The sequence below is a fragment of the Solenopsis invicta genome, unplaced genomic scaffold (genome assembly GCF_016802725.1).
Source record: "Solenopsis invicta isolate M01_SB unplaced genomic scaffold, UNIL_Sinv_3.0 scaffold_12610, whole genome shotgun sequence".
Lineage (NCBI taxonomy): Eukaryota > Metazoa > Arthropoda > Insecta > Hymenoptera > Formicidae > Solenopsis > Solenopsis invicta.
Window position 1 is genome coordinate 1 of NW_024105246.1, and position 13,665 is coordinate 13,665.

The window sequence follows — 13,665 nt, forward strand, 5'->3', positions numbered from 1 at the left end:
ACAAACTACCTTTGGCTTGAACAAGATTTAACGCGAGTCATTTTTTCTGTCATTATTCTCTGTCATTCCTTTCACTGGAAGACGATTTTCAAGAAAGTTTGTAAAGATTTCAGTTTCAATAAAAACTAGTCTTCTTAGTTTAGTTGTTATTCAAATATCGCTTGCGAATGATCGTTTATTTTGTCGCACGCTATTGAAATGTACAAATCGAAAATGTTCTAGAGTTGATTAATCAAAAACATTCTTGGCATGAGGAAAAGTATCAAATACAGTCCTTCCAATGATGCCAATATTGCATCGACAATTAAGCTTGCCAATAAAAAAAGTTTGTAAAATTTACATACACTTTATACATATATGCTTTTGTGAAATACAATATTTGTCTCGTTCGTTTATAACTTTTTTATGGACTTAAAATTATTTTTTAAGATTAGTAAAAACTATAAATTATTTATTAAATTTTTGCTCCAAGTTTAAGAATTTCACAAACAATTCTTGTGTGAAACATTATATTAAGAAATGTAATTGCTTTTCCTTAATTTCAGTAAATTATACAATCAGTATAGATGATATCAATAATTGATTATGATTATATAATGAAAAAAGAATGTTAAACTTTAAAAAATAATTCAAATATAGCTAAAACATTGTTATTTTCTTTTACGGTGGACTTTTTTCTCAGGAAGATTCTTCACTATGATCTTCAATGTCGCGGTAGTACGATTACATCTTTGTAGTTATTGAAGAAAGTCTTCGACAATCTTTGTTTCACCCTCTTCGTAGTGCGGAGATTTCATTATGAATATTCACATGATTTGTGCATGATGCTATGTCGAAGCATTGCTGTATGTGTATGCGAGAATATAGCTTGATTATTTTTGCTTTACAAAAAATTCGCATAGCCTATGGAAAACTCCTAAAACACAGCCTCCACAGCATCATATAAATATTCCAGATGTTCCTAAATATTAAATAAAATTTATAAATAATTTTTAACCATTTATGTGTTTCTGAAGTTTCCTAATAGAGTAGTATTCATAATCAAACTTTCTTTGAAAATCCTCAAGTAATGTCTGGAGATAATAGTTTGTCTCCGTGATTGGTTGATGACATGGTAAGATTTTAGGTCAGCCTTAAATATAAGAATTGACTATGAATACCAGCTCTATAATCTGTTGTATCACCGGAGAATCGATTACAATTTTGTATCGATGAGATTCTTATCAATATTTCCGTTTGCTATTATGAATTTGATACATTACCAGAGAAGAAACAAAATCATTCTTGACCGTTTGATAGATTGCACCGCTAAATAAACATCGCATTCTTTTTCGACAACCATTCGTTCCAACAAGAAACTCAATGCTAGATAGAGACCACATCCAGTTATTCCGTCACTGAAAGATCGTTTTACTTATGAAAGTTTTGAGTAACATTGATTTGAAAAGACGAATCAAATAGGTAATTGGAAAAATTGTTACAATAATTTACTTCTGAATTGATTATTTAAAAATAAAAGAATTAAAATTCAAGTAAAATATAAAACAATTTATATTACTTAAAGCAAACATGAAGTGTAATAGTTTCCCAAAATTTAAATAATTTTATACTAATAATGTGCCAATCAAACATCTTCGTGATCGAATCGAATCAAATCTCTTATAATATGCTTGAAATTAATTGAAATTTTTATATTGAACCATATATGAATCTCTTGATAATCTCTCAAATTTGAATGTGAATCGAATTAAAGTCACATTTTCCCAAATTTACATTACGTGTTGTTTTGAATATAATAATATGTTATAAATACTGTTGCAAATCTTTTTTTCTAATGAGAAAATTATTACTTTAACAAAATGTTTCACCAAGAAAATTGTGTTACACAAGGATGCTATATAATAAAAAAAAAAATTTATGAATTAATAAACTATTAATAAACACCAGACACAGAATATAAAATGCAGATTTTATAAACTAATATGTTAAACATTTAAAAACAGAAAGATTTAAAATCGATTCCTTGACGATTCGAGATTATCGATTTATTCGAATCGGAAAACGAAATTGAACCGAACAATCTTTGATTTTGATTCGTATCAATTTGAATTTGCATATCTACATTATATACATAAAATAATATGTTATTATTTACTGGCAAAGTGTAACAGTGGGTCCTCTAACTCTCGTGATATTTTCAGCTGCTTGCCAAAACGTTATCATCGACCCAACTGGAGGCAGTGGTTGATCTTTTCCGGGTTTCCATTCCGTTAAACACATTATAGTTACATATTGTTTTCTTGGAGGTTCCTACGACAAAAGGATCATCATGTAGAGTAGGTAATGGTAAGTAGAAACTGTAAAGTTATGCTATTGATTTGATGTACCTCGGAATTATCAACGAGCAATAATTTTTGTGATGTATAATATTTCTCTTTCACGACTTCTTTCGCAGTAATATGCAAATATGGGATTAGTTTAAACACACCGCTTGTAGGAGCGATCTCACAGCAAGCCTAAAAAAAGTTTAAAGATAAATAATTATATTTACTCTCTAAATATAAAACAGTAAAATCTTACTGATTTGCAATATTTATAACTGCTAGTGACTACAATGATTCTGATTAAAAAGAAGATATTCTCCCTGACCAAAATCCGTGAAATGCATATATCTATGACTGATATAGTTATAGTTATAAATATATAAACTGATATAGTTATAGTTATAAATATATAAAATTAGACTGTTTTTCAGTGAATAATACATTCCGTTTGGCAATTTAGACAGTACGTACGAAAATATTATTCATTTTCTTTTATAATAACTTTGATGTACTTGACTTTAATATATTCCATAAATTTTCTCAATTATTCAGTTGATTTATTTTATCTAAATAATTGCTCATAAATTCAAAAATATTAAAAAATGACCATAATATTTGCCTTAAGTATATAATTTACTCTCTAAATTAGAACCAGTGTATTGCCCACTGAAGGATAGTAAATAGTCTGATTTTTAAACTCATAACTACATCAATCAATAATATATGCACCGTCTTTCGGTGACAAAGTACTACAATTTAGTGAGAAGACCTCGTTCTTAATTCAAATCGCTCAATGACTATTATAATTAGTTACTGATGATAATTTTAGCACTGCAATAGAGTAAAATTTCATTGATGTAGATTTAGAAAGTATATTCTGCAAATTTAGTCTATTTTTCTTGTTTTTTATTAATTTGTAAAAAATGCACGTACAGGATCCTGCAAATCTGGCGGTTGTAGCATGAGAATAAGTTCAACCTTGTATTCGGCAATCATTCGCCAGAATGTTTTAATCGTCGATTGTATGGGAAGTTGTGTAGCTAGATGCTGATTCTGAAGTTTCACTCCGTCTACATGAACAACATATAGGTTATCGCTGTCCTTATCCAATGCCGGATATTTCTTCAAATATACTGTACTGATTTTATCTGTAAAAAGATGATTCATTCATTCGAAATACGTTTAAAGCTTCTACAATATTATCTCTAAGATTGATCACTACACAAAATACTAGTTTAATTTTATGATCTGCACAACACAGAAATAGTCAAAACTTAGTATTTTAAAGGTTTATAAATTAAAATTCAATGTACGCAGACAAACTTGAAATCAAATCTGGAAACTTGTTTTTGGCTCGATTACCCTCCAACAAAAATAAGGGAGACGTACCTTGTCGCAGTATTTTATCTTGCCATGCAGTGTCCTGTAATCTAAAGATTATGAAATCATAAATAACTTTTTAACATTAGCTTAATCAGCTCGAAGATAAAGATTAAAATGAAACTTCTAAGCTATACCTTTGCTGAAGAACCGGCGATTGTTCTTTCAATTCCTTGATTCGCGTAATTAACATCTCATTACAAGGAACTGTAGTTGAAATGGAAAACAAACATTCTACTAACACCACATGCGCAAAGAGATATTGCTGCATATTAATCATGTTATCTCGTTCGCTTCTAATGGATTCCATTACTTCGAGAACATCGACTACCTGACAATTTTATTTGCAATTTAATTATGACTATTAATACAATCCGTATATTAAAGTGAATATTTGATTTGTTTATATCGAAATAGCGTTACTACAAAAATTATTAAACGAAATTTCATTATCACCTCTTCGGCCTTTGCTCGACGGAGACAAATGTCGCACAAAATAATAATCCCCGTTTTTTCAACGCCACTACAATGAACTACCACCGATCCATCTCTTGGTGATAACGCTAACAATGTCTTGAAATATGTGACAACTGAATGTGTATTTAATGGCACGTCATAGTCAGGCCAAGCCGTGTATTGTAAATGTTCTATCTATATAATGGATATATTGTTTAATAATAGTTTTGTGTCCAGTATTTTAAAAAATTGGTACCTTTCGAGTTTCCTCTTCATAAGTCACTTGGAATGTTCTAAAAGAGTAATAAGCGAAGATATTTTGCTTTTCGTTTAATACAGTAATGTCACCGTACTTCATTTTCTTGTCAATATCTGGCCAATATTGTTCGCAGTTTGTCTATAATAATTATTAAGCTTGATATTTATGCAAAAGAATAAGAATTTCATTTCATTTAAGCAAAAGAATTACCTTTCCATTTTCGACTACGTTTGTTAACATACAAATAATAAGAACGTTTTTCTGCCAAATCATATGCCAGAAATCGGTGACAGTATTTGATTCGGGTTCTTGTGTCGCTATATAACGTATCTCTTCTTTATAACCCTTTTAGAATAATTAATTATCAATCAAATAAGAAAATTATTGTTTTAACATCAAATTGATGCAAAAGTATAACAATTGGTATTTCAATATTATGATACTCTTACTAAGACTCAGAACTTACGGTGATGTATGTAGCGGTAATGTAATCGGAAGAAGTGTCATCCGTATATTTCTTTATCACCTGTTTTGTCGCCTATATTAATTTAATATTAGTACGTTACTACATAAGTATAAACCGTTCATGATCAAATTTTTTACGCGCAATAAGATTCTCGTGTGGATTTTTACATTTGTTGAGCGAAAATTTGCTGCTATTACATGGCTGAGTTAGTTCTTTTTTTTTTAAACGTCTTGATATCGCAACATTTTGTTATCATATTGTTACATAATTATAAACTAGCATAGCCATTTAAAGTAATGAAAATAATTTCATTCTGCTCAAAATTTGAAAATTCTATTCGTTGAAATTTGACGTCATTTAAAATTAATTGTACAATTGTAAAATTTTCCGAATATCTTTGGAAGACAATTTAATTTAATTCAACAATTAAAATAAAAGTCAAGAACTTACTTTGTATTGCTTATCCAGTAACCCTGACTGTATCGCTTGTTTGACATATTTCTCAAAATCTTCCACCTTTATCAATGATACCACTTCCGCCTCCTCTTCCTTGTCTTTCGTAATAGGAGTTACCAACGCTTCTGGATTACTTGCTTGCATCGAAGATATACTTTCATAATGATGCCAATCTTCCATTAATTCTGTTCCATTCTTTATTTGTTCTTTATTTCGTTGTTGTTTTTTTCTGCAAAAATTTTATGTATAATTGTAGCAGACTTAATTTGTGTCCTATCATAATTTTATTTATACTTTCAACAGCTCAAGTTCTATATTCTTTAACAAATTAAGGTTACGCACAAGTATAGAATTGTTGATTTTTGAAATATTATAACTTTGTAAAAGAAATTTGTACAACAATCTTTTTAAAAATTTGCAACATAGCAAAATCAAATCCATAAAAATTGCAAAGAACAACGGACTGTGCGCAATTATTTTCATATTAATTTGATACATACATGGAAACTTGCTGAATGCGTACCGGTATCTTAAAGAGTATCTCTTCAATATTTTACATTTTTACTTTATATCATCAACATTTAATGACAAAAATAAAAAGTAAGTTAAAAATAATTAGAATAAATAAAAATTTTACATGTTTTATTTTGTTTTGTTTTGAATAAAAAAAATATCTGTAAATTTATGTTACAGTTTCTTGACAAAAATTTTATCAATTCCTAATATTTTTTTACATAAATCGTACGAGATTCTTTCAAAATTTTGTATTGACTATATTAAAACTTAAAATTTATTACATGCCAATGATAATATACCGATTATCTCGTAAGCGATGCGTAATAGCAACTTATTTCTGAATATAATTTTGATTGCAAATTACCTCTACTATGTAAAAATGTAAAAAAATTATAAGTACCCATTTAAAAAATTTACGTTAATCTTCATAATTCAAAAAGGTGATGAGTAAAACACATTTATTTACGTGCGTTTTGTAGCTGACTAAGAGTCATATCAATTTCTGTTATTAAACTTTTTTATAACTTTAATTCTTTACGAGATATCTGCTCGGACATTTATGGACGGACACTCTGTATAACATTTTTATTTTTAACATTTACTTACTTTTGACTACATTATTTTCTACAGCTTATGCGTACATCAAACTTATAAATAAGTTTTAATCTTCTAAAGATTATTTAAATAGAAATTTTTACTTTCATCTTCCTAAGTTGATTTTCCTTTAAGATACATCTACAATAGAATATGAAGTGGGAAAAAAGATTATGTTTGTGCGTTATTCATTTGTCAAAGAGTGTATGTAAAACGCTTAAACCAGATATTAGTAAACAGAAATAAGAACAATATTACTAATTTGAAAAATATGTAACATAAGATATTATACCTTCGGTACAAATAGGATGCTACTGATGTCAGGATGAAGAATAATATAATGGATACGGTAATTAGCCACGCTTTATAAAACGTCGGTGAAACGTTATTGATTCGAATCGATTTTGAAAGCATAATTGACCTATTTGAATTTTGTTCGATTATGATAACCACTATCTCATAAAAATCAGGTTTTAATGGGCAATTGATCCCATTACCGTAAGTTTTATTGTCGCCAACCCTGAATACTCCTGGTGCTAACTCTTTTGTCTGTCAAAATCAAAAGCACAGATATTTGGTTTTGAACAATAATCGTCATTATCTGTATAAAATTATCTAGATAATTATTTAAATCAGAGTTTTTTAAACTTATGTGGATCGTGATCCATCTATTAAAATGCCAAACATCCGCGACCAATCTAGCTTCAGAGATTATGAAAAAGCGAATAGAGGAATTAAATTATTTGTTTACATTATTTCACTCTTATTTTTTTAATTTTATAAATCCATCTATTTTTAAAAAATATGTGGTATTGTATAATGTGTGAAGAATGCACTTATTTTCTACTTCTATTGAATATTTTTAATATTATATTTATATCGACACAAATCACTCTCATGTATTATATAAGGATTTTAATACAGTTATAGTTTATCGCGAAATTCAATTTCGGATTCTATCATAGTTGAAAAATTTTTTGCGATTACCAAAAATCGCGACCCTACCACGGTGGGTCATAATCCATAACATTAAATCTCTAACGAAGAAACGACTTCATCCTATTGGGTTGGTTTATTCTGGAACTAATAGTTTTAAATTGGACTGAAAAAAGCTTTTCTTACATTGCTCATTATAATTCAACACATATGATTCAACACGTCAAAATGATTTCAAGCAGAATGGAGGGAATTAAATTATCTTTCCACGGCATCTTTCGTTTTACGATCAGATTTTATCTGCGCGACTTATCCCACTCTTACTTTTATATATATGTACATATACACATTTTTTTCTTTTCTATATATACATAGAATTTACAATTATTTTGTATTCTTACCGAAACTTCAGCAGCTTGCCAAACCATTTCATTTGTCTTCACGCTTGCTAGCGTTCGTAAATTCTCTGGTATTTTAGAAAATCGCTCGCAAGTATAATTAGAGCCTTTTACTATGATATGCAACATACTCTCTTGAGTATCGTTTGAAACTGATGGTATATTTATTAATATTGTGGAACTTGAATCATCATTTATGACCTCTAAAATGCCATCAAAAGCTATGGCTGAAGGTGTTTTGATTTTCACGAACTTTGTGCTGCTAGATTTATTTGCAAATGTTACAGCTTGAATATGGATCTTATATTGTGTTGATGGGAATAAATACAATTGTTTTCTGTATTTACGCATGTATTGAGTCACCGGATATTTGATTATTTCGTTCTTGATTGATTGGAAAAATCTTAGATTTGATGAGATTACTTGTATTTGAATGCTAAAAGACTCAAGATGACCACCTGTCTTCCAAGGATGAAGCCACTTTAGATCAATCACACTGTTATTGCTGATCGTAAAAGTATAATTTCCAGGTGCGTCAGGCGCTAAAATATAGTCTGATTTTAATTTGTATTATTTCGGAAAAATATTTACCTTAATTTATAATTTATTATAAATATAATCTAAGAAACTATTAAATAATTATTCATTAGACACAATATAGATTAAACAATTATAATGACAATGAAGGACATTTCTCGTTTTTAAAATAAATGCTGCTGGTAAAGAGATGTTAGTCGCAACGAAAAAAAGTTAATCGAAACGAAAATTTTGTAATATATAATAATAAGCAACATTAACTTATTATGCTTATTATGATTAGTTTTGAATGGAAAAATTTTATAATATATTAAATTTATAAATTGTTTGTTAAGCTTGAAATTTTACTTGTATACTGGTACATATTATAATAAGGCACCAAAACTGGAGGTCCTGGTTCAGTAACGTTCACATTGTATGCGAAAACCTATAACATATATTTTATATCATAGTAAATTTTATATCTACCACATAATTTTTGTTTCTTATTTTGCATCATAAATTACTAAAAATATGAGAAATATCATGAAATTTAGCAGACGAAGATTACCGATGCCAATACACCACTTTGCTTCCGGATTAAGTTTCTTAAACAAAAACTTTGAAATTTTGCATTTAACGAATTTGTTTTTCACTAATTTTATTTAACTGAAACAAGTCATGGATATATGAATTATAAACTTTTATTTCTTTATATCTGTAGCTCATATTTTCATCAGTATTAATAAAATGCAATGTTTATTTTCCGACAAATAAGAGATATTACTTTAGAAGATATATGTACAGAGACCGCCAAAAGTTTTGCAACGGTAAAATATCTCAAAAACTAAGCATTTTAGGAAAAAAATGTTTTAGGTAAAAGTTGTAGGGTCCAAAAAGATCTATTTACTGATTTTATCAGTTTGACCTTGGATAATGTCGCCAAGGTCAGATTGAAATCACATTAACTTTTGTAAACGGAATATTCTATTTTTGATTCCGGAATCTAATAACTAGTACCCAGAGATTTACAAAACGCTATAAATAAGTTTATTTTTGTTAAGTATTTTTTGAGTTATAAGGTTTGAAAGTTACAATATACTGTAGCTTTCAAGCCTCGCAACTCAAAAAATATTTAATAAAAAATAAATTAAAAAAAAATAATTTTATAGTGTTTTGAAAAGTTCTCGAAATTGACTACAAGAAAATGCATTAAAAGATAGAAAATATTAGAGAAATACCGATACTCCTTAATTAGAAAACTACCGATGCTCTAATATTCTTTATCTGTTATTGCATTTTCTTGTAGTCAATTTTGAGAACTTTTCAAAATACTATAAAAAAGTTATTTTTTATTAAATACTTTTCGAGTTATGAGACTTGAAAGCTACAGTACTGTAACTTTCAAGCCTCATATCTCGGAAAGTACTCAACAAAAATAAACTTATTTATAGTGTTTTGAAAAGCTCCTGGCACCAGCTATTAGATTCTAAAATAAAAAATAAGATGTTTTATTTAAAAAGGTTAATGTAATTTTGATCTGACCTTGGCGAGGCCATCCAAGGTCAAACTGATAAGATCAGTAAATAGATATTTTTAAACCCTATAATTTTTATCTAAAATACTTTTTCCTAAAATTTTTGAGATATTTTGCCGTTGCTGAATTTTTGGCGGTCTGTGTATATTGATATTAGCAGCCTTCTTCTGTTGTTTTACCTTAATTGTTTTAAAGAGCTTTATATCTGCAATCACATCTACGCATATATAATCATCCCACAAATCACAAGATTTATTCAATGGAACTTTAATAATAAAGCAATTATTCGAATATAATACGTCTCTGTCACATAACTGAACACCATAAATATGCAATTTTCCATTGAGAGGTGGAATTGGACTTTGCCATCTCAGGTACATCATGGTAGCGGTATAACGGGTATCAACTTCGACAACCTCTAAATTGGTCACTTTAGGTGGAGCTGTTATTTTAATTACAAACATTATTGTTATTGAAAAAAAAGTTATTAAACAAAATTTATTAAATTAGTAATTAAATTCAAAAAAATCATGATATAATAACTTGTACGGCACAAAATATCTCAGCAATATTTCAACAAAATTATTTTAATAATATTGCAAAACGTTACAAAGTTGCTACAACATAATTCTAATATTTTATTGAAATAAACAAGTAATTCTCTGTGTTGTATAGAAATATTTAGTTTTACCTGATGACGGAGTTTCAAATTCATACTTTTGATAAGCAGTGGTATTTTCCTTGCCGTCGTAATCTCTTATTACGTATAATGTTGCTAAGTATCGTTCATTACCATTTAATTTTTGTTTTAATACCAATACATCCAAATTGATGAAACTCCAATCAGTCCGTTCAGACACAGTGTAGTATTTAACAGCGTCACTAATGCCTTGTATTATTACCTTGGCGTAGAGTGTTCCCGTAATTGTTGCGCAATCTTCGGGCGGACGCCATGACAATATCCATTCATGTACATTCAATTGACTAAATGTTTCTGATGGTATCTCTATAAAACCATTAATTTTCTTCTTTTCTGACTTTTATATACACATGTATTTTTAAATATACATTTTTAAACATAACGTTATATTTAAATAAATTTAGTACAGTCCTATCCGTTTAAATTATATAAGACTTCAGTTTGTTACGAAAAGCATTATTAAAATTAATAAATAATAAACTAAATAGAATAAAATTAGCGTTATCGGTAGTATTATTAATTATAATAAATGTTATATATATATATATATATATATGTATGTATGTATGTATATATACCAGATTGTGTTGTGTTAAAAGTTGTTTCTACGATTGAGCTGAAATGACGTGAGTTATGAGCTATAACCTGCGTACTATATGATGTGTACGGATGTAAATCCTCAATTGTGATTCTTGGCTCCGTGGCTGACATTTCAATAATATGATTATTCGGCGTTGATAAATTTAAGTCTCGACAGCCATAGTACTCATTAACCTAAAATTAACACAATCATCTACTTATAATAAATGAAAGTATTTTAAAATCAAAAGTATCCATAATTTTTAAAATAAATGTACTCGTATGTTTGTGAGCTTAATTTTCATTTGATTTGTATTTTAAATTTTACGCAATTTTGAGAGATAATTGATAAACCTACTTGAGGTATTGAATAATATTAAAATGGAATAAAAGGTTTTTAATTAATTCCAATTGCCAATTCCAAGGTTTTTAATTAATTCCATCATATAATCAATTTTCTTAAATACGTTTAACTTTTATTACCTTCAACATTATTTCATATCGCACTATTTCTCCATTTGGTTTATGTGGAGGCTTCCAAATTAAGGTGAGTTGTGTGGTAGCCGACAATATACTTTTAAGCTCTAACACTTTGGATGGAACTGTAAATATTTGTAAAACTTATTTATAATTTATATATAATTTAAGTATTTACACAATAATGCGTACATACCGAAACGAATATTCGTATTTTCTTTGATATATTTTCGAGATGTGAATTGAACTTACCGCCTTCAAGCGTACGAATTTCTTTGGAAAATAACACATGATTTTCGTGAGATATAGTCACATTAAACAAAGTGTATGTTGATAATGGTTGAAACTTATATAGAAAAGATGGAAGTAATTTAGAAACGATTTCTTCATTCGTATCTACATTGTGAATTATCAGATAATACCACTTTGCCGGACATGAATATAATTGCTGTAATAAAAAGAACAAAGACACATTTTTGTCTTAAAATATTGTTAAAAATAAAAATGAGATTATACAAAGATTAAAAGAAATCTGATCGAATGTAATATAAAACATCTACATACTTCTGGGTTGATTCGTAAATCAATTATGATGCCGTTTTCTTCTGGTGTTACGTCGAAGTTTTCAGCCGCTACATCATTAAACATAAATATTATAATTAGATAAAAAATTAAAATATTTTATTTATAATTTGAGATGAATAAAATTATGATAGCTTTTTAACGCGCTCTTAAATAATTTAGAGTTATTATATTACTTTTTTGAAATATTTTCTATTATACTGTGTAAAACTAAAACTGCTTCTGCATACCAAACATGTAAAATAAGAATAATCTTGTTTAATAATTTCAATTTGTTTTATTAAAAATAATAAAATTGTTAATTATGTAGTAGATTGTGTGATAATTGCTCCAATAAACATGATGGTAATGATTTGTTATCTAGTCAGAACTATATGGTTGATGCAATATCGAAAACCGAATTTTAAAATTCTGATTCGACATCGAGAGAGTATAAAATATCAATCACTATTCAACTATTGTATTCTCGTCGATTCAACGTCGACGTAAATCTAAAATTTGGTTGAAATAATGTATTCCAACAAGAAATGGTAATGAAATCGTATTGACGTTGAATCGATGTCAATTTGATACAATATTTTTTGAAACATTAATATTAGTAAATTGACTAGTAATTTAATTTGTGATATTACGTTTTTTGTTCTATTTAATAACTGCGTTTTAAAGTGCGGTAAACATATAGCGCGGAATTCGGGAAACTTAAATGTATATAAATTCTTCTCGAAAGTTATTATTGAGCACTTTTAAGATCCACTTTTGATCAAACAGCCGTTTTTCTCAATTTAAATATAATTTATGTTATGTAAATTATTACATATAGCATATTTAAGATGACATGTAGATATAATAATAAAGGGTAATAATTAATTATGGAGATGTAAAAATGAAGACGACGACATTAAGATCATGTAAAAAAGACATACATTGTGGATCACTTCAATGGCCATAAATATAAGTACTTTTAACGTTATTACTATGTCATCATATTTGCTGGGATCATTTATTAATTTTTGATAAGTTATTAATAATTAAATTATAAATAAATATAAACATTGTATAAACTAAACTAATATTAACTAACGATTGCATTTAGTCTCAACTACTTTCCAATCGCTGTGTATTTGTACACCTGAAATATTTAAGTTTAGACGAATATGATAAGTAAAACCAGGTTCCAGGTTTTCAAAATATTTCGTCACTTTTGTCATATTTCGAAAGAACTTGTTCCATGAGTGCTGATTATATTTGAAGCGTTCCTGTAAAAGAAAACTGTAAAATTGATCTCTTTTTTTTATTTTGTTACCGAATGTAAGATGATAACTGGATTTATATCGATTGATAAGTAATTTTAGTAAATTATACTGGACAACAGGGTCACTGTATTAAATGAATAGTGATTCTTATGTATTTTTGCCTGTTAGATACGAATTTGATAATTTCAAATTTGATAATTGGTTTAAAATTTTGAGAAAATTAACATTAAAAATGA

At 28.0% G+C, this 13,665-nt stretch overlaps 1 protein-coding gene across 1 annotated transcript; it reads right to left on the bottom strand.

The window, feature by feature from the left end:
* Positions 1–330: 330 nt before the first annotated feature.
* On the bottom strand, positions 331–13,423 carry LOC105203156 (phosphatidylinositol phosphatase PTPRQ). The gene is given in 23 exon segments (XM_039459262.1): positions 331–961; positions 1,263–1,282; positions 1,285–1,397; positions 2,156–2,310; positions 2,388–2,516; positions 3,258–3,472; positions 3,714–3,754; positions 3,842–4,035; positions 4,161–4,355; positions 4,417–4,557; positions 4,630–4,764; positions 4,886–4,957; positions 5,336–5,579; positions 6,744–7,000; positions 7,789–8,327; positions 8,671–8,749; positions 10,018–10,280; positions 10,530–10,844; positions 11,117–11,312; positions 11,601–11,719; positions 11,847–12,042; positions 12,159–12,226; positions 13,258–13,423. Coding segments are annotated over 23 exon segments (3,858 nt in total). The 5' UTR covers positions 13,385–13,423; the 3' UTR covers positions 331–916.
* Positions 13,424–13,665: the final 242 nt, after the last annotated feature.